This window comes from Camelus bactrianus, chromosome 5 (assembly GCF_048773025.1).
Source record: "Camelus bactrianus isolate YW-2024 breed Bactrian camel chromosome 5, ASM4877302v1, whole genome shotgun sequence".
Lineage (NCBI taxonomy): Eukaryota > Metazoa > Chordata > Mammalia > Artiodactyla > Camelidae > Camelus > Camelus bactrianus.
In genome coordinates, this window is record NC_133543.1 from 77,235,053 (window position 1) to 77,259,918 (window position 24,866).

The 24,866-nt window shown below is 39.7% G+C and overlaps 1 protein-coding gene and 1 long non-coding RNA gene across 11 annotated transcripts in view; one reads left to right on the forward strand and one right to left on the reverse strand.

Moving 5' to 3' along the window:
* Nucleotides 1-1,635, reverse strand: part of FAM117B (family with sequence similarity 117 member B) — a 59,255-nt gene extending 57,620 nt beyond the window's left edge. The window contains exon 1 of the mRNA XM_074364159.1: nucleotides 886-1,635. Coding sequence (XP_074220260.1) covers nucleotides 886-1,489 — 604 coding nt within the window. The 5' untranslated portion in view covers nucleotides 1,490-1,635. The remainder of the gene's footprint in view (nucleotides 1-885) is intronic.
* On the forward strand, nucleotides 871-22,399 carry LOC123613335 (uncharacterized). 10 transcript variants are annotated; one of them, XR_012507125.1, is made up of 6 exons: nucleotides 871-1,009; nucleotides 3,084-3,240; nucleotides 4,069-8,382; nucleotides 16,557-20,338; nucleotides 20,433-20,520; nucleotides 20,719-22,399. It is a non-coding gene; the product is annotated as an uncharacterized LOC123613335 (long non-coding RNA). The 10 variants fall into 10 exon arrangements; XR_012507127.1 differs by having other exon boundaries at nucleotides 16,557-17,066; nucleotides 18,727-18,755; nucleotides 20,190-22,399; XR_012507121.1 differs by having other exon boundaries at nucleotides 16,557-20,520.
* Nucleotides 22,400-24,866: the final 2,467 nt, after the last annotated feature.

The window sequence follows — 24,866 nt, forward strand, 5'->3', positions numbered from 1 at the left end:
ATAAGTTAAAAACCACCCATTTCTCTTTTCATTAAATTCTAACAAGAAGGCAATCAGATGAGTAAGTTTTTCTCTCTTTCCTCTTGCACAATTTGAATCTCTCGTTTGAGTTATTCTTTATGAATGACTCCTGAGGAACCCAACAGCTCCATTCACTTTTCCCCAAAAAGCTCTCAGGTCTAGAGGAAAACAACAATTTTAAGTCCCTAAAGTAATAACAAGGAGGCAAATCTTGGACCTTTAAAAAAAATGGTTTTACATCCTAAACACACAAAATCGGCATATCAGAAATACACCTAGACCCTCAGAGCCCATAAACCTTCCAAAGAATCTTGCTTATCTTATTTCTCACTTCTTGCTAACCACTTAGCAAGTCTTAGGAAATGTTAACACGCGCCCAGCCACAAGTCTCTTCAGGGACCCAAATCTGCTATGCTAATGCATTTAGCCCCCCAAATTTGAAACTGTTCTGTGAAAGAGAACTACTCAGCAGCTGACATGTGCTATCTTAACATTAACCGTGTCACTAAAAGTGACAAACCACTCCCAGCCTCACCCCAGGGAGGGTAAGCAGTAACCAGAGGGCGGCCAGAACCCCAGGTTTATCATTAACACAAGAGCCCAAGTACAAGGTTAGCGACTGCAGCTCCACTGACGGGACCGACGGTGGGCCGGCAGAGGGATGAATGAGGCGGGCAGGGAGCGCGGAGGGGGCGAGGGGCCGGCCCGGGGAAGGCGGGACCTCACCGTCCTGGTCCCGCCCCCAGCCCCGCCCCGGCCACCCCGGCTCCGCGGCAGCGCCGCAGTCCCCGCGCGGTAGCAGCGCGCGTCCGGGACCCCTTCCTGCCGCCGCCTTCCCCTCGCTGCGCGGCCCCCTGCACGTACCTGCTTTGCAAACCGGGGCGCTTGGGCTCCTTCTCTCCGGGGAGCTTCGGCTCTGCTCCGGGGACCTCCTCCGGTGCCGGACGCGAGCTGGGGGTGGGGCCGCGCTCACCTCGCCTGTCCACAGGTGGGTGGGCGACGAGCAAGGCGACGACACGGTGCCCAGCAGCGGCGGCGGGGGCTGCGGCCGTGGGGGGCTCCCGCGGGCCCCGGGCGCGGCGCCGCGCGTGGGGCTGGTGCCTCGCGTGGACGTCGCGGACGCGCCCGTCTGCGTGGCCACCATGGGGCTGGTGCGCGCGGCCGAACTCCCGCCGCTCCTCGTGGGGCTCGTGCTGCGCGAGGCGGTGCGCGGGCCCCCGCCGCCGCCGCCGCCGCCCGAGGGGCCTGAGGCGCCACCACAGCAGCCGCCGTTGTTGTTGCCGCCGCCGCCGCCGCCGCCGTTGCTCCGCGTGGGGCTGCCATGTTGCTGCTGCTGCTTCAGCTGGAACGGAACCGTCGCCCTCATGGGCTGAAGGCGGCTCCCGGCTCCCCCGGCCGTGGCGACCGCACCGCCCCCGAGGGAGCCGGCCGGCGTGGGGGACCCATTGCGCCTCACCCGCTGGGACATGGTCCCCCCTCCCCGGTGGCTGGGCGAGACGTGGGGTTTTGTTGTTGTTGGGTTGAAGGGGGAGGATTCTCGAGGCCGGAGGGAAGGCCCCCGCGAAGGGGTGACGAAGCCGGAATCCAGGTGCAGGGGGCGCCCGGGCCGCGGCCGGCAGGAACGAGGTGATGCAGCCGCCGCCGCCGCTCCTCCTCATCAACAATAGTGTCTCCTCCGCTGGCCCCGCCCCCCGCGAGCGCCCATTGGTGCAGCGTCAGCCGCGCTCGAGCCGCTCCACCGCGCCCATTGGCTGCTAGCAGCTCGGGTCCCTGGCCCCCGGGGCCTTAGAGAGCCTGGGTTTGCGCGGAGACCGTCTGTTCTTTAAAGAGAAAGAGACCCGCCCCCCGGGGGGAGGGGGTGCGGAGGAAATAGGCTGTGTGTATGTGTAGTGTGTGTGCGCGCGCGCGCGCGCGTGTACACGTGAGTGTACACGCGTACGCGCGCGCCTGGCCACTCGCGTCTTTCCCTTCCCGCTGGGGGGAGCCCTGGGGACTCAGATTCTGGAATATTGCCAAAGGGAATGCCCCGAACCCGAGCCGTCCCCAGGGATGTCTGAAGTCTTTCCTCTCCAAACGCATTTCCTTTCCTCAGTATTAACTGGCACAGTCTGGGTTCGTGCGTCTCTTTCTGGCTTTATTCTTGATCTTTTTGTCCCGTCCTATAATTCCATCAACATTTGGACGCGGCTCAAAGGAAAAGAAATTTAATTACTCTTACTGGCATTTTACACCTCGTCTTTTTTTTTTTTTTTTTTTTAAGCTCTAAAAAGAAACAAATCTCAGAAAGATTAAAATTGCTGGTTACAATGCGGTTTTAGATTGTATCAATGATGTCCAGTTACCAAATGCTATTGATGCATCTAGTATCTCGGGTAATCAAGAATTTATTTTAATCAGCTACTTCACAGTTCCCTGATACCTTGGAAAGATGTCTGCTACCTAACAAGTTTGTTTAGTGCCATAGTTTTCAAAGGGCCTTGTTTTATCCTCACATTCATTATTTGAGACAGAACTGTATTAGCCATTCATATTTTTGTCTGGTGGAGGAAACAGGTCTTTGTAGCATGTGCAAAAATTCAGTAACACTAGTTCTACAATAGCCTTAGAGATTCCTCATCAAGACAAAAAAAAAATGATGGACCCATACCCCACATATCTCTCAGCTTATAAACTGCCTGTCCATGACTTTTACTACTTTCTTAGATATACATCCTAGACAGATGTCATCTTGTAGAAACATGGGAGTGGAGGGCCCAGTATGATTCACTCTGCACCTGAAATCCTACCGGGTCCCTCTGCACTGTGGAAAGCCTTTGAAGACCTAGAGATGAGATTCATATCCCAGATCCAACATGTACTCTGTGGCCTTGGATAAGTTACTGGCCAGTTTCCTTATCTGTAAAATGCAGTTAATGCCGTGTCCTTCATACAATTGTGATTATCAACCAAGAGTTAAATGAGAATGTGGTGTGTAGAAGGTAGTCAATACTTAGAACTTCTTGATGATTCAGAGGCCCACATCTCTTCTAATCACCCATTCCTCCTCTCTCCCCCACCACAAGGAGAGGCCCCAAGCCCTTAACCCAGGACCTTGCTTAAGCTGGCTAGCACTGACATCACTACTCATCGCCATAACCTGGAATGAAGACAAACACAGGACACACAGGAAACTGCCAACAAATTCCATGCAGAGAGCTAAGTCCACTCTTAAAACAATGGGTAAGAGAGAAGATAAGCCTTTAAATAAAGATGTTCTGGAAGCTCTATCTGGCACTTTGTCCTGCACAAAGTAAGAACTCAACACATATTTACTGAGTTAAACCAAGAGAGTTCAGCAGGCCAAGTGTCTTAGGCTTCCTGATCAATTACTTTTGATATCACCAAACTAGAGACCCATTTGTTGGTGGCAAGAGACTTTTACTGTTTCTGAGCTAAAGTACTGATTTCAACACAGAAGTTCATGCGATCAAAGAATTAAAGTGTCTTTGGCTTAATCATGAGTTCACTTTTTTGCATTTAGCCATATTTCCTATAGAAACTCAAATGCCACAGTTCCAGAAAATGCCTTTTTCATCTTGGCAGCTTACCTCACTCATCAGTTTAGGGCTCAACTTTAAACAAACCAATGAGAGCATTTCAACTGAAGCAGGTCTTAACCATTTTACCCTGTTTTTACTAAAGTTTACTTATGATGTGAATAAAACTTTGAATGTATGAAGTCATCAAATAATGCTAAAATAAATTTTAATATATATAATATACATGTACATATATATATATATACCAGATACCTTAAAATTCTTCAGTACATTTTTAACATTTAATGGCAATGCATAAAAGCATCATTTCCCCTTGCCCTTGATTTCATTATCTGTTGTTGAAGATTCAAAAACCAGTGCGCATCAAGGTGATATATTGGTCTTCAGTTTGTTAGTTTATCTATAAAGAGAGTCCTTGTATTTCTAGGATCAACAAAATAATCATGTCTCCCTGTGCTTTAACTGTTCTTCTTAGGATATAACTCAAAATTTCTGTTTTCTCTCTAAGGTTGAATTGTGACTGTATGAAGTTGAAGAAGCAACATACTGGAATTGGTTTATCTGTATTTAAACTCCAGAAGGCAAAATTATTGATAAGCTCATTTTGTACCTGTGCTTTTTAAACTATTTAAAATGATCTTGTTATGGTAGAGGAGGGTGGGTTTTGAGAAAAAGTTTATCATCCTGTAGTTTTTTTTTCTTCCTATAGTTTTAGTAGAATCAACCATATTCTGTTATAAATCTCCAAAATGTCATTGAATGGAACATTATACAGCCACTAAAATTATCATTATGAAGTCATAAGTTCCTTTCATTTTAAAATGGAAAAAAAATGATGCATTCATTGTAACTACAAAAATATAAAAACGTTTATGCATTATAAATGAATATTAGAGGTTAAAATAGTTATATGAAAATAAAATAGCCTTTTTAAGGTGGAAGTTAGGGAGGTATCTTTTACCCCAAGAAATATTGATATCCAGTTTTCTAATAAAAGGGGAGAATTACCAGAACTTAAATTGTTGAGTGATGTTCTCTGCTTAAAATCTGACTGCTAATTCACTGAGACATTTGTCTTAGACCATTTCCTCAAGGCCATCCGTAGCACCACATGTTCTGGTGTTTCTCTTACCTCTCTGACTACTCCTGGCTTCACTTTGCTGGCTTCTTCTCAGTCTGACGCTTAAATGGTGAGAGGTCCTCAGGACACCATCCTAAGCCTTTCATTCCACTCACTCCCTAGAAAGAGAGCTTCATTTGTATGCAGAATCCCACTGACCACCACGCTGCCATCTATTCAACTGCCTGCTTTGCCTCTCATCTTGTATATCTCACAGGTGCTTTGAATCTTGTCCGTAACTGAATTCATCATCTTCACACCACTCACCCACCACCACCAACTGGCTCCTTTTCCAGTATTCTCTTATTTCAATAAAAGGTGCCGCTCAGTGGTCTGTATTGAAACCCTGGAAGTCATCTTAGCTCTCCCACTCCCCTAAGGCAAGACCAATGACTCACCGTATCTTAACTGCTCTAGCTTCTAAATCTCTTATGAATCACCACTATTCTCCAAATTCACCATCTCCTCTAAGCATGCCTCTATCCTCTCCGGCCTACGCTCTTACACAGGCCTAGCCAATCTCCCTAGATCCTCTCTGCCCTGGCCTACTTCTCCAAGCACTCTCCACTTCTCACCTGTAATCCATTCCCCACACATCTGTAGTGGTCTTTTAAAAATGAACTTGATCACCTCACTCTGCTGCCTAAAGCTTTCCTTTCCTTAGGATGAAGCTCCCAGCCCTGAGGCTTACCACATATTTCCACGGGCACATCTCTTCCTCTCTAGCTCCAGTCACACTGGTCTTCTTTGATCTCCCCAAAATGCTCCATACTCTCATCCTGAGCCTTCACGGTTGTGATTTCCTCTGCCTGGAACATTCCTCATTCCTGTCACTTGGCCAACTCCCGACTCATTTTTAGATCAGGGAGGCATGAATGGACTTGCTCGCCACTTAAATTAGCCTCTTCGAGTTTACAGAAGTACCATGCTCCCCTGCTGTGGTCATCATAACATGATTATCTATTCACTATCTGTATATCCTTCTCAATGTTAAGCTCTACAAGTTTGTTCACTTATCAAGTATTCATTGGCAGCCTTCTATGCACAGAGCACTGTGCAGGGCATTAGCTCTACAGCAATGAGCAAAGCTCCAGTTCCTTGTGCTCTTGGTCTTATATCTGCTGGAAACAGATGATGAGCAACTCAGGTGTGAGTCCATACACACAGAACTACACACGTGAATAAACTGCCAATTGCAAAGTTCTATAAAGGAAGCCATAGTGCCATGAAAAGGAACAACAGTGGAGATCCAGCTAAGACAGATGCGAAAGACTTTCTGAAAAGGTAATGTTTAAGATGAAACCTAAAAGCTAAGAATGTGCCATCCATTAGGCCCTGGTAAGAGATTTTGAATAAAGCTGAGCCCACGCATAGCCAGTCTCATCAAAAGAAACAACAGATACTAAAAATAAAAATAATAAAAATCTAATATTGATAGAAGTTTATGAATTAAGCACAAAAGGGAAACTTATGTGCATGAGTCTCAGTAAATATACTTTTAAAAAATCTTGATCTATCCATCTCTCTAAGTTCGACTCATCATGGCACAACAGCCTTTAAATATTACCCCCAAAATTAGGCCAGACCTGGACCTGGCTCTTCTTTCCTTGGCCTCATTCTCTCACCTTTAAGTGTGCATTCTTGCTCCTTGAATAACTCCCTGCATTTGCTCATATAAGTCTATCTTTTTGACCTCACCATTTCTGCATCTCTACCAATTTGTCCTCATCAGTATAATAGAAGCTCCAAAGCACAGAGGTGGAATCTTCCCAGAAAGGAGTGGAACTGAAAGAATTCTTATATCTTCAGTTGTGTTTATTTGTTTTGTTTGTGTCTGTTATCAGTACTGTTGCCATTGCTCTCATGCCAGGAATCCACTCTGGCCACTGTATGGAGAATGGCTTGTAAGGGAGCAGGAGGAAGCAAGGAAAATAGTGAGGCACCTTTTGCAAAAAAGTCTGAACAAGGGGGATTGCAGATAAGAAAACAGTGGATGGATTCAAGATCTACCTTTTAGGTAGAACTAATTTGTCTTCCAGGTGATAAGAGGTGAGGGAGAGGAGCTGTCGGGGATGTCCCCCAGGTGTCTGGCTTGAACACCTTGGTGGATGGTGGTCTGTTCATAGAGATGGGGAGAAGGGGAGGGAGGAACAGCTTTGGGATCAAAGTCAGTCTAGATTTGGATGTATTATGTTTGAGTTGCTTGTGAATTATTTTAAAAGAGTCATCGAAAAGGCAGTTGTACATATAAGAGCCAAGTTCAGAGACGTCAGGCCAGGAAGTATACATTTGAGAGTTTTCAGATATAGATGTTTTTGTGGCTATGTGAGCAAATGACACCACCTGAGGATTAATCACTACTTCTCAGCCTTAGCACAGTGCCTGGCACACACTATATGCTCAAAAACAATTTAAGCTCCTGTCTGTCTTATTTACCCTTGTACGCTCACACTTAGGACAGTGTCTGGCATATGGCAGGTACTCAACTGTGTCCTGTGAATGGAATGAATGATACAGCCACTGTACCATTCACAGCTACAAAACAGTGATTACAAACCCATGTGTCTTAGACCCGAAAGACAATTTGCTTTCACCATAGGATGGTACTCTAGTTCAGTAGATAATCTCAAAACCTGTTGAGAAAGATGAGTACATGGTATCCCTATTATAGAAATGAGGAAACCAAAGAGGTTATATGGCTTGCCTGAAACTAAAACCCAGGTTGACTCAAATTCCGGCATTCTTGCATCATAGCAGGGATGACGTTCAACAGAATAGCAGGTGTTCTGGATATTTTGTACCTACCAATTAACATATGCTGTGAAGAAAGAAAAAAAAGAAAAACCAAGCAATTAAATTTGTAATTGAGGAGGATTACCAGTTAAAACAATCTTCTGCTTTTCTGCCACGCAAGCTGTTTCATCGAGTCAGCTAAAATATCGTACGACCTTTTCCACTTCCCAAAAGTAAGGTACTCTCTCCCTCCTCTCTCTGTTCATTGACGATGTGCTGTCAGAGATATGGTTCCCATTATACCAGCAGTGTTGTATTTTTCCAAAAGCTCTTTGATCTGTATATTAAAAGAAACATTAATGAACAAATGCATGATATAGAAAACAGTGTACACTGTCAATAGGGCTTGGCTTTGCTTTTCTCTTCAAGGATTGTAGTTATGCAGATGCTTGTATGTGCATGCATAGAGTATTTCTGGAAATTCTCCCAAGAATCTGGCCTCTGAAAAGAGGAACTGGGAGGGGTCGGGGTAGGAAGGAGATGTTCTTTTTTATGTATACTCTCTGTACTATTTTTGAAGTTTTTAAAGCATGTTCATGTATTAGTTTTAGCAAAAAAAATTTTAATGTAAAAACATTAATCTCAGAAACCATGTTATTTTGGTGAACACTAAAGTTTGAAATTAGGATTTACAAATGATAATTGCACTCTTATATAAGCTTCAGTATCTAAAATATTTCTGTATTTTGTTTTGATTGAATAATATTGAGAAAATCTTGATCAACAAAGATAAATAATTACAAATGGTAATAATGTTCTTTTAACTGCTCTTCAACTGGACAGATTCAGAAACTTGAAACAAGAGTAAAGGAAAACGTTTACTGGAAAAAATAATAGTCAAGTGGGGAACAGATGGAGATTTGGAAGACACAAGAATGGCAGAATATTCGTAATTGCTGAAGCTGGGCAGTAAGTATAGAGCTGTTATTATTCTGTTGTTTACTTTGTATCTGTTTCAAAGTGTTCATAATAAAATGTTTTAAAAATTGGTTCACAAGAATAGCCAATAACTGCTCACGTACTTTATAACAAAAGTCAAACAATGAAAACTTATAAAGCTTTAAGGATCTGCAAAATCCTATCTACCCTGCCTGTTAGACATTTATCTGTTTTGCACATAAGAATGTACATCAAGCAGATGAACTTAAATTTTGCTGTGTATTTAATTGTGTTCAGCATACACATGCGGTGGTTGCATAGTCACCTGCAGATTTTTCTATAAGCAGACATATGCAGACTAGATCTTTTTTAAAGACCAAAGTAAAGCTACAACCTTTCTAAGTAATGACATGTTTACAATAAATTCAAATATATACTCAGAAATAACAGGAAAATTTCAATGCTGATAGCTACACACACAAAATAATAGTTTGCCTGATGGAAGAAATTAACTAGTGGTGGTCCCAATGTATTAAAATGTATTAGATTAAATTAATTGATTTTATTACAGGTGTTTAAATATTTAAAATATATTTTGAAATGAAATTCAGATCAAACATTTACTCCACCCTGAAGCATTAGGCAATTAAAAACCATTCTACTAGACTGTGATAAAACTGAAGGCAGGAAATATATTTTATTCATCTCTGTCTCTCCAGTACCAAACACAATAGTTTGATGAATGAATGTTGTTAACTGAAGGTATGGAAAAATTGATTTCTAAGCCCCAAAGTAATCTTATTAAAAATTCATCTGTGTTGATTTTTCTGAGTACATGAAGTCCATCCTCAGTATAAACAATTCAATACCAAAAACTTTAATTAGAAAATAAAAACCCGCAGTTCCCCAATCTTTCATTTTTCTATGTATAAAGTAATATATATTCAAATAATATTTTTACTTTGAAAAATAGGATCACATTATGGATACAAGTTTTGAAACCTGTTTTTTTCCCTTAAGCATATATCTAGGCCATCTTTTCACTCAGTATACATCCAGGTTCTCATTCCTTTTAAAGAGTACATAGCATTCTATCATTTGGCAGGACCGTAATTGAACCAATCTTCCAATGATAGATATTTAGGCTATTTTCAACTTTTTGGTATAACATACAAGGGTACAGTGATGTCTTTACATTTGTGCTTTGCATTCTTGTGAGAGTATTTTAAATTTAATGTTGTATAAAAGCAAATGTATACACAAATTAAGAAATCAAATAGCTTTAGGAGGCTGATTTTCTTAAGTAGTCATTTGCTTCCATTTTCATTGCCCTTCCCAAACCCTCAGAAGAATTGTTAAATCTCTCTGAAAATGATTAGTGTTTTATCTTTTCCTTAAAGACATCTTGATAGAGGCTTCCTTTCTCCTGCTCTGTTTAAACTAGAAATATTCTAGGACGTCTGCATAGCTGTCAGCATCACTTCTTGGCTGTGCATATATCATGTTCCCTCAACCCAGGGACTTCTGTTTTGGTTTCTTTGCTCGTGTACTCCTTTGTTTTATAATAGCTTCCTAGGAAGAGGTGTAAATCTTTAGAGATGTTGCATGTTTGCAAATGCCTGTCCTATCCTTACAATTAACTGATGATTTGGCTTGGAAAGAATGATTCCTCAGAAGTTTGAAGCCATTGCACCATTGTCATAGAGCATTCAGTGTTGTTGTTGATCAACTCAATGCCATTGTGATTCCTGACCCTTTATATATGATCTGTTTTTTCCTCTCTGGAAGCTTTTAGAATCTTCCCTTTGTTAATAATGTTCTGAAATTTCATTATGCCGTGCTTGTGTAGGGCTTTTTCTTTTTTCTTTTTTTTTTTTTTAAGTTCTCTGAGATGGTTACCAGATGGTTTTCAGATGGGAAAATGTTACTGTATTATTCTTCAATAGTTCATTTCCCTTCACATACTAGCCCTGTCCTGCCCTGAGAGAATGACCCTTGTACACGATAGACTGTACCAGCTGGTTTCTGGTTAGGACTGGCGGGTGTGAGATCAGGTCACAAGAAGAGAGAGAAGTCAGGGTATTTCTTCCCTGAGGTACAGCACATCTCTGAGGCAGTAGGTGTGTCTCCTGTTGGGAGGCCCTGCCTCCTTGGCTGCAGCTCTCACTGGGCTCTGTTTACACGACCTCCTCCAGCCTTGCCCCTTCAGCCCTGGGAGTGTAACAGCTTCTCATTGTTTCTTGCCTCTGGACTCTATACCACCCTAGCTTGTTCCCTAATCCTTCCTGCTCACACTTCCATACATAGACTCTTCATAAAAAATCTCTTTATTGGAACCATGTGGGATGCATTGGGCTTGCTGTTAGGACTCTGACTGACACTGTCTGTTTCTCTCGCTCTCTCCCTCCATTTTCTAAGAAATATTGAACTTCCTGGACTAATCCTCTAACGATCTTCTTTTTTTTTTTAATTTAATTTAATTTAATTTATTTTGGGGGGTAAACGAAGTTTATTCTAGGAAGAGCAACTCATTGAGAGATAGACATTTTAAAATTTACATATATGTACTGTTCATTGTTTCCAAGAACAGTTTAGAGTTTTAGTTTTTTAAACTTACACAGTTATCAAAGGAATAAAGCCAACCACAAAATAAGAAACAACAGAATGCATTAATCCAATCATAAAGGACAGTCAAATGTACTTACACATATTTAAGAAATCAGTCGTCTAAGTCATAAATAAAAAGTAGTTCATTTGTGTCCTTTTTTAAAAAAAAATCCACTTAAAAGCGATATCACATGGCAGTTTTCTTTCTCTTTCTGGCTTACTTCCCTTAGAATGACAACCTCCTGTCTAATGTTCTTCTATTTTCTGCTTCTGTATCTTCTCTTGGATCTACCTCCCAGGAAATTTCCTTATCTTCATCTTCCAATCCTTCAATGGATTTCTTATTTCAGCAATCATATTTTTTGTTTCAAGAGAGCTCCCTTTATTCTATGATCATTCTTTCTTTTCCCCCAGGGGGACTGTAATTAGGTTTATTTATTTGGCTTTTCAATGGAGGTACTGGGGATTGAACCCAGGACCTCGTGCATGCTAAGCTTGTGCTCTACAACTTGAGCTATACCTTCCCCCAACCATTCTTTATTATTATAGCATTCCATTGTTGTTTATTCATGTTTCATGGATGTAATTTATCTTCCTGCATTGTCTCTTTTTCCACCAAATTCCTTTGTTTTGGCATCTGCCTTTCATGTTGGAGGCATTCTTCAAATGTCAGATGACTTTTATATAATAGCTGATTGTTAGCTCGTGTACTCACATGGTGCTTGTCCCTTGGTGGGCTTTACTTTGGGGTCATCAAGCAAGAATCCACCTGCTTCATTGTAGGGCCCCCAAATGTCATTTCTCTTGAGCTATTACATTTTTCCAGAAGAGAATCTGCCAATCTTTTGTCAGGCATTCTTGGAACCAAGTGCAGGCATTAGGCTGAATAGCTTCAAGTTCAGAAAAGACTTTCATTTAATGGGAATATTTTTCTGGAAGAAATTCCTTGAAATGAAATTGTGGTATCCAAGGATATGTGTTTTAAAATTTGATAAATTCCAATGCAATTTCGGAAGCATCCAAAGAAAAAAGTTTAGTGTGGTTTAAAAGAACCCAGTAAATGTATTTTATAAGCTTTAAATGTCAGCAGAATTTAATAAAGTGCTTCCCTTATGGAATTAATGCTCCAAGAGGTAAAACAGACTGAAATAAACTCTTCTTTTCCATGAGTCCCACTTGGATTCAGAATTAGTGCTAACATTGGCTATTTGAAAGATTAAATTTCTCATCTATCTAGGAAACAAAATTATATTCACCCAAAAAACCATTTGATTAGTATTGCAGTAGAGGCAAAAGTGGAAACTTACAAAGAGGTACTCAGTCTTATTTATCTGTAAGGACCTAAGGCAGTAGCAGCTAAAAAATATTATTTAAACCAGATGGCCTTTGGTAACTGATATTTGAGTTTATGACTTAATTGTTTGTGGGAGATCTGATCTCAGGGTGGTGATCACTCTGTAGGTTATGAGAATAATTAGGGCAAGAAGCTGTTGAACCACACTCCAGAGAGAGGCAGGCCACAGAACATGAAGATGAGTTACCTCTAAAGTACCTAAATTTTATCCAGGTCATAACTGACCTGTAGGATCTAGCTCTATGCTAGTAAGGTAGGTTTTTCTTTTTTTTTAATTGCTGATCATCTTACCCCATAAGGTTGCTCCATATTTTGTCCTAAATTCCTCACTACATAGCAGGCAGTAAGACATTCTTCATAAACCTTACTCCAGAAAAGCCAAGTCTCAGCCAGAAATAGACATTTCCCTTCCAAAATGATTATAAGGAAAGCTTTAAGTTTTCTGTCTCTATGGTGACAGTTTGATGGAGGTAGTTGAGGGCTGGTACATGGACTATGCCTTGGCCTTTCAAATTCTGTAACAAGCACTCAGCCTGAGCTCACAGACACCAATCATTGCTGTGTAATAGCAGTCACTATACCATTGCTGAACTGGAGCTGCGGTTTCTCAGATGGAAACAGAAGAGAGAAAACACATTCAATCTACCTTGTACTTAATCATTCCTTCTTACCTATGCTTTTATTCTGTAGATATAGTTGGATTTTCCTTAAAGAAAAGCAGTTATTGGCAAATGGACAGTCCAGACACTGGGTCAGAATCAACAAAATTCGAGCTTTTCCTAGGTACCAGAAACTGTGTTCTATACAGTTACTCACTGTTGCCAATAAATATTTGTGAATGAATGATTTTGAGGGCACTAATTTCACCAATGATTACTGCTGTCTTTTCTCAATATCGCTGAGCCAAATGAGAACACAGAGTGAATCCAGATGTCAGAGTGCCAAGTCACTACTTCCTGTTACATACAGTGACAGGTAGCTTAGCCCCCATGTATGGGTCTCCAGTCAGTTGGGAGAACTAATGGAGCCATGGTACCTTGACTTAGGCAGTTAACATGTGAATAAACTTAACAACTTACCCCTCCCACGTAGTGAAAGCACAGACCTGCCCAGACTTGGTCTTTAGAAAACTAAGACTGCTTGCTTTACTCAGCTCCAAGGTGGTTGTTACACATGGGGCACAAAGACCTCTTCTTAGAGCTCTCTCTCGGGAGGAAAGGACTTCAGAGAACTAGCAGCTCTGACCTGTGAACAATGTCTGTCACCTATCATGTCATCATTGTTTTTGTATATATATATATGTATATATATATATATATTTTTAAGCAATGTCCTTTAAAAATCTCTCCTAACTCCACTTTAAGTACATAAAGTTCTGAGGGAGAGTTGCAGCATAGATTACTTCTCAATATGTGCATAGTCTATTAATAGTGAGGGTGAAAAAGAGGAAACCAAAAGGGAAGTTAAATTCATGCTCAATATGTAAGTTAATAACGTGTCAGTCCCACTCCTCCCTGCCCACAAAATAGAGGCTCCACATTAACCAAAGTCTAAGCCTCCCTCCCTTTCCCTCATTTCTAGCATGATTTTTCCAGTGCTCTGAATGACTGGCATTTTCAGTTACTTCTTCTCTTTGGAATGTCCCTCAATTTCTCAACACTTCCCTCAGTATGATTTCTACTGATCCTTAGGTCTCCTGTCACTCAAGAGCAAAGGCCTCACGAGTGGTAAATAACCTTAAATGAAATGTCCCCCTTTTCTTATTCTGGCAATTATACTGCTATCCTGCCAGGTTCAAAAACATAGGATGATAACAGCAGTTTTATTGATAGTAAACATTTATTGAACACTCACTATGTGTCAGACACTGGCTGAGCACAGTGCACGCTGCAACACATTTATACTTTATAGCAGCCCTATACACTGGAACTGTTACCCCATTTTTATGGATAAGGAAAAGGAGACGTACAATTTTAAGTGGATTGTCCAGGAGTGTATAGCCAGTAAGTGCCATAGGCAGAAGTCCCAGGGAGTCTGAATCTAGGTCATAATCTCAATCACTGCATTAGGGTAATTTTCTTCCTTACTTTGTTTAAAATTAATTTATTTTTTACTGAAGTACATTCAATTACAATGTGTCAGTTTCTGGTGTACAGCACAATGTCCCAGTCATGCATATGCATATATATATTTGTTTTCATTTTTTTCATTAAAGGTTATTATAAGATGTTGAACATAGTTCCCTGTGTTATACAGAAGAAACTTTTAAAATCTATTTTTATATATAGTGGCTAACATTTGTAAATCTCAAACTCCCAAATTTACCCCTTCCCACTCCCTTTCCCCAGTAACCATAAGATTGTTTACTATGTTTGTGAGTCTGTTTCTGTTTTGTAGATGAGTTCATAGTGTCCTATTTTTCTTTTTTTTTAGATTCCACATATAAGTGATATCATATGGTATTTTTCTTTCTCTTTCTGGTTTACTTCACTGAGAATGACGATCTCCAGGTCCATCCATGTTGCTGCAAATGGAATTACTTTATTCTTTTTATGGCTGAGTAGTATTCCATTGTATAAATATACCACAACTTCTTTATCCAGTCATCTGTTGATGGACATTTAGGTTGTTTCCATGTCTTGGCTATTGTATATAGTGCTGCTATGAACATTGGGGTGCATGTATCTTTTTGAATTAGAGTTCCCTCTGGATATATGGCCAGGAGTGGGATTGCTGGATCATAGGGTAAGTCTCTTTTTAGTTTTTTAAGGAACCTCCATACTGTTCTCTATAGTGGCTGCACCAAATTACATTCCCACCAGCAGTGTAGGAGACTCTCCAGCATTTATCGTTCATGGACTTTTGAATGATAGCCATTCTGCCATGAGGTGATACCTCATTGTAGTTTTGATTTGCATTTCTCTGATAATTAGTGATATTGAGCATTTTTTCATGTGTCTACTGGCCATTTGTATGTCTTCAATTGGAGAATTGCTTGTTTAGGTCCTTTGCCCATTTTTGGATGGGGTTGTTTGTTTTTTTGTTATTTAGTTGTATGAGCTGTTTATATATTCTAGAAATTAAGCCTTTTTCAGTCACATCATTTGCAAATATTTTCTCCCATTCCATAGGTTGTCGTTTTGTTTTGCTTATGGTTTCCTTTGCTGTGCAAAAGCTTATGAGTTTAATTAGGCCCCATTTGTTTATTTTTCTTACTTACTCTTTGACTTCAAAGATGCAGTCTAACACAGTAGTTAAGTGGCTTTGGAGCCAGAGTGTCTGGGTACAAATTCCAGTTCCTTACTTATAGCTGCATGACCCAGAGCAAGTTGTTTAATTTCTTCTCATACAGTTCTGTTAGGATTTGAACGCATTAATTCCTGTGCTGAGCTCTTTGCTCTGTGACTGGCACATAGAAAGCACTCAGTGAAGGTTGGTCGTGATTATTGTCCAAGTATTGGTTAAGCCCTGCTCGTTGGCTCCATGTCATCCCTCCAGTTCATCTCCATTTCACTTCCCCAGCTGCAGCTCTAACCTGGGCCCCGCCGCTAACTTTTCCATATGAGTTTATATATAGCAGGAAGATTTTTCTCCCTTAGACAATTTCATACATAGTTCCCATGATCAAGCGCCTCCAGTGGCTCCCTATCACAAATTTTATCAGATCCAAATTCCGTAGCTCAGCCTTCAGGTGTAATTCTACAGATTCTTGTTTAGCTTCTTCATTCTCTCTCTGCTCAGTCTCTGTGAAAACAGAGCTTGTCAAGTCATTTTTTAGTTTGCACCTTATGTATTCTCTGGAATATGACTCAGTGGGGCTTTCTTTAATCATTTAAATCCTTTGTAAAATTATCCCTGGGTTTTCTCGGTAAGTATGTATATATAGTCAATTAATTTTGCAGTGACTATTCTTCTAAGACTTCTCTGTTAAAACTCCTCCCCGGCTCGATTAATTAACTCCTAAATATGTCTGGAAATATTCTGTCATATGTTAATTTGTACTTAGTTGTGTAGTACTTCATGTTCTTATGCATTCTCAAATTTTCTCTCAGCAAGTTTTTAGTCCTTGAGGCCAAAGATCACAGTTTTTATTCTTTTTCAAGGCATCCTTCTGGCTTAAGGCAAGTGCTTCATAAATGCTGTTGAGTGATTGATGGTGTAGAACTGTTGATGCAAAAGAGAAAGTTCTATTAGAGGCCAACAAAGTAATGTGACACTGGGCTTTATATTCCTTTCAATGCAGGTAACAAATAACCTATGTATTCTGCAGCTCTGCATATCAGGGTGATTTTCAGCGTAAAGCAGGCCACTTGCCACTGACAAACAGAGCATCCTTTCAGCAGCAGCCAGAAAGCTGATCTCTTGATTCTCTGTTCCTGGGCGTGTAGGTATGTAAGCAGAAGAAGGCAAGGGATAGGCTGCCATGACATGTCTAGGGGGCTTTGCCGAGACAACACAAAGCAGGTAACCCTGCAGTGGGGAGAGGAATCAGGTTGCAACTAACTCCTTATCACCTGCTAACGCAGAGTCAGCAACCTGGCAGCTTCCCCTCCCTCTACTTAGAGAAAATGTTCCCCTTCCAGGCACCTGCTTGGATCGTTGATCCTAAGGAGACCTACCCCTCTCTCCCAATTCCACAAGAAGCAAAGGAAGAAAGGATCCACAGATAGCATCCAACTCCAGACGAGTGAGAGACAGAGGGGAGGAGGTCCAGACACCTTCAAAATAACACGCGAAACAGGACCCAAAAGAAGTGAGTCACAGATCACCTTTAACCATTGTGCCAATTACTTCTTTGGTAGAATGTCAAATGGAAGATAATAATTGGAACCATTGAAATGAAAACTAAATCATTCTAGTTACACCAAACAGAGCCAAGAAGGCTTGTCAACACACAAAAATGGAAGGGTGATCAAATTCCATGGGGCTTAGGTGTGGCTTTGACTTTAAAGGTAGAAAAAAAAATTTCAATTTTCATACTTCAGACGTGGAAACAGGTAAAATCATAGGATTTTAGAGCTCATGTAGTCCAAGTTGCATGTTTTATAAAGGAGGAACTGAGGCCTAGAGAGGAAAATTAACTTTCCCAAGGCCACCGGAGTATGACAGTCAAGATGAGGGCTCAGGTCTCCTGATATTCCAGGGCAAGGCTCTTACATTCAACTCATGCCCAGAGAACATGAGTAAACCTGATACCTTTCTAGGACGATTAAGTTCTACCCCCACGATACTGGGCCACAACACAACAGCCCTGGTTTTTCTAAAAAGTTCTCTGATGTGCATGTTGATCTCATGTCCCAGTCCCAGTAGGAGAAAAAAGAAAGCACATGAAGAAAGAGCGAGAGAAGAAAAAGAAAAAGAAAACAACAAAACAGCATAACCTAAAGCAGAAGCAGTCTTCTTAGTGGCTTAGGGGTGTTTAGTAGCAAACAGGGAGCCAAGAGAACCTGGATTCTCCTGCCTCTATCTCGGTTACTAACTAGCTTTGAAAAATTATTTAGCCTGTCTGGGTCTTAGTTTCCCATCTGCAGAATGAGAGTACTCTACATGAAATTATTTCTAAGTTCTCTTTTATCTCTAATATTTAAAAACAATGTTAGGACAGCATTCAAGCCTCATGACACTAATAGAATTTTATCATATCCCAGATTTGTAACAGAAGAATATTTAGAACGTGAAGGTGGTGAGCAAGTAGGTGGCTGACTGTGCACTCAACTGAACAGATATTTATTTTGTGCCTGCTCTACGGAAGATGTGGCCCATGCTCTCCAGGAGCTGTCAGCCTAGAGGAAATACCTTTAAGACTATGTATTCACAGATAATCTCTTATCTAAGTTCTATCCAAGTCTGACCAAAGGTCAAACAAAATCCAGTCTGTTCAAGAGGGTTTTGCCAGAGGCACCTTGATAGGTAACATTCTGAATTCTTGTCCCTTCTTATGTCTCCACCTACTCCCAAGTGTTACAAGTAGTAAAGGCACATGCCTGAAGGGCATTCCTACTTCATGCTCACTGGCCAGGACCATGGTAGGTCACCTGCTTCAATATCAAGGCTGTTCACTGACAGTATTGTAACATAGACATAAATAGTCATTAACTCAAATTTTATCATGGATCAAAATGCTAGGAACCTGGAGTGCACGCCCACTGCTCTGCTCTGAAAGTGGACAAATTGGTATAAGCATCTCTGTTTGAGAAATTGAGGGCAAGAAGTGGTCTATGAAATACATGCCTCTGTGGAGAAGTCTTAATCCTTGACGTATTCTCAAGATTTGTCAGCAGTGTAAGCAAGGTGCTTCCTACAAGATACACCCTCTATTATAAGACCAAATTTCCAAATTCTGCTATTGTACACTACCTACTTGTACATGTATAATGATGCTAAATCCTTCACTATTCCATGTAACAACCAAGGGAGCAGCTGCGTTTCGATGGCCATGGAGGTATGTTATGCAGAATGAAAGCTAAACATGTGGAGTCATGTACACAGGTAACCTCGAATTACTTTATCATGTCTTAACTTAGGTGTTGACCTTTTATTCAAATGGTATGTATTTTGTGCATAAATTACCCAAGCTACAGAAGTGGGGAAAGGGAAGAGGGACAGACCCAGAAGAAATCATTGGAATGGTAGGTCCAGCCTCTAAGAAATAACAGACTTTGGAAGAAAAATGCCTATAGTCAATTCTCCTGTGAGTAAGATATGAATAGGCACCTTCTGCTTCCGAAGCTAGAAATCACAGAGATCAGGGCTCGGAACATATCTACCCTCCTCTCTTTTTGGGAACCCAACCCATTAGAACTTTTTTTTTTCTCTATCAGTTTGAAAATAGGATTCAGAGTCTGTCTGATCAGAAGTCGTAAACCAAGATGAATCATTCAGTTGTGATGTCACTGGCTTCAGCAATGGCTTATGATTAAGCAAAAACCTTTCCAAACAGCCTCCAAAAAAAAGAATAAGAGTACACAGAGCATTTCACTGCACTTTAAATGAGCAGGCCATTACTGTATAGGGGCAAACAGAGCCAGTCAGGAACACTTTCATATCCTATTGAAACTCACCTTAGCAGCAGGAAAGCAGAAATGGCTAAAGGAAAATTACATAACTGGAGAACTGTTCTCTAAAACATGCTTGAAGTACAGGGTCGATTTCTTCTTCTTTCTTTTTTTTTTTTAGATTGTTTGTGTCATGGATGGGGGGTTATTTTAAAATTTAGCACAAACTTACCGTGGAAAAAATTAAAATGTACAATTAAGCAATAGATAAGTAAATAGAAATAAAACAAAGGAAAATCACCCGTATCGTCCCTCCAATATAATTGCCATTAACTCTTCTAGCCATTTTTCTGTGCATTTGTGTTTGTATTTCATACACAGAAAGAACAAGACTCATACTACAGGGATGGGGTAACAGCTCAGTGGGAGGGTGCGTACTTAATACGAATGATATCCTGGGTTAAATCCCCAGTATCTCTATTTTAAAAAAAGAAAAAAGAAAAAGAAAAATAAGTAGGTTAAAAAAAAAAGAATCATACTACACGTTTATTTTGTAGCCTGTTCTTTACACGAAGTAACATACATCATGAGATTGTTTCCATGCCATACATATTTTGGGGCTATTTTTAATGACAGTGTGTACATAAACTAGAATGTATGTACCGTTGTGTGAATGCATCATAATTTATTTAACTAATTCCCAGTTCTTGGATTAGGTTGTGTTATGGGCTAAATAGTGTCCCCCTAAAATTTATATGTTGAAGTCCTAATCCCCAGTATCTCAGAATGTGTCTGCATTCAGAGATTGGATTTTAAAGAGGTAACTAAGTTAAAATGGAGACATTAGCATGGGCTTTAATCCACTATGATTGGTGTCTTAGAAGAGGAGGAAACTTGGACACAGACATATGAGAAGAAAGACTATGTAAAGATACAGGGAGCGGATGGCCATCTACAAGCCAAGGAGAGACACCCCAGAAGACACCAATCCTGCTGATGTCTTGATCTTGGATTTCTAGCCTCCAGAACTGTGAGAAATAAACTTCTGTTGTCACCAAGTCTGTGGTGCTTTGTTATGGCAGCCCAAACAAATAATAAGGTTGTTTCTAATTTTTTCCAATTAGGAACATCATCCTTGTATTCAACTCTCTGGGTACATGTCCAATTATTTTCTTGGGATACATTTCTAAACAAGAATTGCTGGGTCAAAGGGTAAGTATCTTTTTAGGCTTCTGACATGGATTGTCAAATTGCCCAGCTCAAGGGTGTGGTTTCCCAGTACTCCTAAGGCCATTAATCTTCAAAGTGCTAGAGTTTTTCATTTTTTTTTTCTAATTATGTGTTTTTCAAATTTTCCATTAGGAATACATATTGCTTTTGTAATAATAAAATATATTTGTTTTTAAAAAGGGAAGAGAGAGCCTTATACAGTATGAAAAATTTCCACATTTGATTGAATGAAAATGAAACTTACAATGAAACTGTGGTTTGAAGAGAAAAAACTGAAAGCTGATCAAGAGAATGAGAAGAAAACCACAGACTGGGAAGAAATATTTGCAAAAGACATATCTGATAACTGTTATCAAAAATACACAAAGAACTCTTAAAACTCAACAAAAAAAAAACAAACAACCTGATTAAAAAATGAGCAAAAGGCCTGAACAGACATCTCACCAGAGAAACATATGATGTTCAACATCATGTGTCATTAGGGAATTATAAATTAAAACAGCAATGAGATACTAAACGACACTTATTAGAATGGTGAAAATCCAAAACACTGACAATACCAAATGCTGGCAAGGATGTAGAGTAACAGTCATTGCTGATGGGAATGCAAAATGGTGCAGCCATTTTGGAAGACAGTTTTTCAATTTCTTACAAACTAAACATACTCTTACCGTATGATCCAGTGATTGTGCTCCTTTGTATTTACCCAAAGGAGTTGGAAACATGTCTACCTAAAAACCTGCACTTGGATGTTTATAGCAGCTTTGTTCATAATTGCCAAGGCTTGGAAGCAACCAAGAAGTCAACCAAGGATAAATAAACTGTGATACATCTATACAATGGAATATTACTCAGTGTTAGAAATAAGTGAGCTATCAAGACATGAAAAGACACAGACAAGCTTAAATGCATACTACAAAGTGGATGAAGTCAATCTGAAAAGGCTACATGCTGCATAATTCTAACTATATGACATTCTTGGAAAAGCAAAACTATGGAGACAGTTAAAAAAAAAAAAAAAAAAGAGTGATTACCAAGGGTTAGGAGATGGGAGAGATGAATAGGCAGAGCCCAGTGGATTTTTAGGGCAATGAAACTATTCTGAAACTATAATGCTGGATACATGTCATTATACATTGGTCAAAACCCAGGGAATGTGCAACAAGAAGAGTGAACCCTAATGGAAACCTATGGATTTGGGGTGATGATGTGTGAATGTAGATTCATCAATTTTAACAAATTTTCCACTCTGGTGCAGGATGTTGATAGTGGGAGAGCTGTGTGTGGCAACAGGGGCAAGAGGTATTTGGGAATTCTCTGCATTTTCCTTTCAATTTTGCTGAGAACCTAAAACTGCTATAAAAATAAAATCTGTTAAGAACCCAAACAACGAAAAGCTCTTTGAGAGATGCATGTTGAATCAAGTCATTATTAGGAAACTTGTCCACTGCCAAACTTCCCATTTAAGAAAAGGCGCCACCTTTCTCCTCGTTATACAAACCAGAAACCTGGGTCTTTCTTGCTGACTTCCTTTACCTCATTCCCCACTTTCACTCACTCCTGCTGAAAACGTATCTTTTTTTTTTTTTTTAACTTTTTTTAATTGAATAATAGTTATTTTACTGAAAACATATCTTACTATTTTTCCCGTAACTGTTGCCACCTTTCCTGGACAAGCCATTATCTCTCTCCAAGACTAGATATAGTCTAACTGTTCTTCTAGCTTCTGTTCTTGCCAGATTTTAATCTGTTCACACCGCAGCCAGAGTAATCACTGGGAAACATAAATTTATGTCATTTCACTGCTTAACATTTGAATGGATTTTTTTCTGCACTTCGAATAAAAAACAAACTCTTCAAAGCTGGTCAGGCATCTGCTTATCTTCCAACCTCAACTCCCTCTCATCCCCCTTGTTCATCAAGCACCAACATGAGACTCCTTCACCCCATTGCCTAACAGACGTCTTGTTACTCTCTATCTCTGGATCTGTTTGTTTGTTTGTTTGTTTCCTTCACAGCCCTTGAATTCTATAAATTCTTTTTTCTTTATTTATTCCCTGTTGACCCCCCATGGAACTCACCTGGAAGTTCCCTGAGAACAGGAGTTCATCTCTTCTGCCTAATCTGGCATGCCAACACCTGACACCATGCCTTGAGCTTAGCAGGCAGTAGTGTAGCAAGGGTGGGGCAGTGGGAGCAGTAACCCCTGGTTCAAGCAATAAGGGGGTGGGTTTAAGAACAATAATGGAAGCCAACTAGGAGTTGGCTTGCTTTTTATTTTCACCATGAGTCTTTAATTCTAAACAACATGGGTGATAGAATACTCCTCTCTCCTCCAAATTCTTTTGTTTATATAAACTCTGTAACAATTGTTGCTATTACTGAGTTTCCGGAATGAAAGCTTCAAATTAGCATATTTGTATCACTTATGCTTCTTTAAACATTTTATTTTACATAAAAGCTAATTCCCAATTAGACATGCAGACTCTACACACAGGCATTTCAAGAGTAAGTTCACAATAGTTTACAATTCTTCTAGCTCATTTTGGGAAAGGTTCACATCTCAGACCTCTATAGTACTACATATTCTTGAATTTAAACAGTAGATTCAAAATAAATGATAGCATGTGCTTTTAGAGATTAAGATACAGAATGATTTCTATTCTCTCACTGTATGTGATCATTTAAAGTTTCATTTGTATTTAAAATTTAAAACAGTGAAACTGAGTGAGCACTGCAAGATCTAACATTTTAATCTGGTTAGTGCATATTTTGGTTCATACATGAAATATTTTATTGAATTTGAATAATATCTTTAAAATTGAAATTAATTCTTTAAAATTATTATTCTTATTTAATAAGCTAAAATATCATTATTCATCAACAGACTAATATTTAGGCATGTTTTTTCATTTTTTCAAAAAGTACATTAGTGTAAATAAAAAGTATCAATTACTCCTTTCCTTTCTTGTACAGTAATATTTCATTATTTATTTATTTATATCATGACTTTATCTATATATAAAGCTCAATGAAAAAAATTTTGCCCTCAGATTTTTTTTCTAGTCCTTATTGTTAGTCTTTTCATTTTGTGATTTTTTAAAAATATCTTATTACTTTCTTTTTTAAGCATTTTTATTATTTTGTGGGGGGGAATTAGGTTTATTTATGTATTTTAATGGAGGTTCAGTACTGGGTATTGAACCCAGGACCTTGTGCATGCTAGGCAGGCACGCTACTGCTGAGCTATACCTTCCCCCTGCTCATTTTGTGATTCTTATTTAAAATAAATTAGTTGTATAAAGGAGGAGAGCTAGAAAATCATCTGCTTTAGGTTTTGACTATGTCAGATATGGTGATTATTGGTGATCAAAAAATATTTGTCGACTATATTGAATTAGTCAATTTGAAAAGTCACAAATATGTAAAGATTTAATCTCTTTCCAAAATAACCAGCCTACATACTAACTAGACACTGACAATTTTACTTTCACCTGGTAAAATCTATTTACTTACAGAAGATGCAAGAGCAGATAAATCAAATTTTTTCAAGGGGCAAAACATACCTACCCAGCATATGACAATGAAGTCAAGGTTTGGCCTAGACCATAGTCACCAAGGAACAATTTTTAAATGACCCATAAGTTCTGGGAAGTAAGCCACTCATTTTGGAAATGCAGACTCCTGAGTTTACCGACAAAAGTGTAGAATTGGTGAGTTTAGAGAGGAGCACTGAATCTCCTGCAGTTAGTTCCTCGGGAAAAGGTGGGAAAGTTCCTCAGCAGGAAAGAGTAGGCAGCCTACTCAAACCACCACTTCCTTTACTCTTGTGACTGTACCCTGCTGTGTTTCTAGGACAGTAAGTTCCCTATGTTCTGTCACTTCTAACTTCTGGGTAACAATGTAAATGAAATGGATTTTCTGCTGCTCTAGGGATCAAGGGGGTTTTGGGCTTTGAGCTTCATGAATTCCAGTCCCTGATTCTGTTTCCTCAGTTTTAATATGTCTGTCTCTCTGTCTTTATGTCTCTCTGTCACACACACAGGCAAGGAAATATTATTCCCTAATCCCAGCTATAAAGGAGCTTTGGGTGTTGACTCACATCTTTGAGATGTCAGTGCTGTAATGGGTGGAGCTTATCTGAAAAATTCAAGGAACTGTTTGAATTAAAGGAAGTTCTTGCTTTGTCTGTTTTAGTTAAAATGTAATCTTAAAAAACAAAAAGTCAGAGTCCAAATCAATTTAATTATTTTGACACTTAAAAAGGAAGAGGGATTAATAAATGTGTTTACTTCTTCCTTTTTTAAAATGAGGGTTAATTTCCTTTC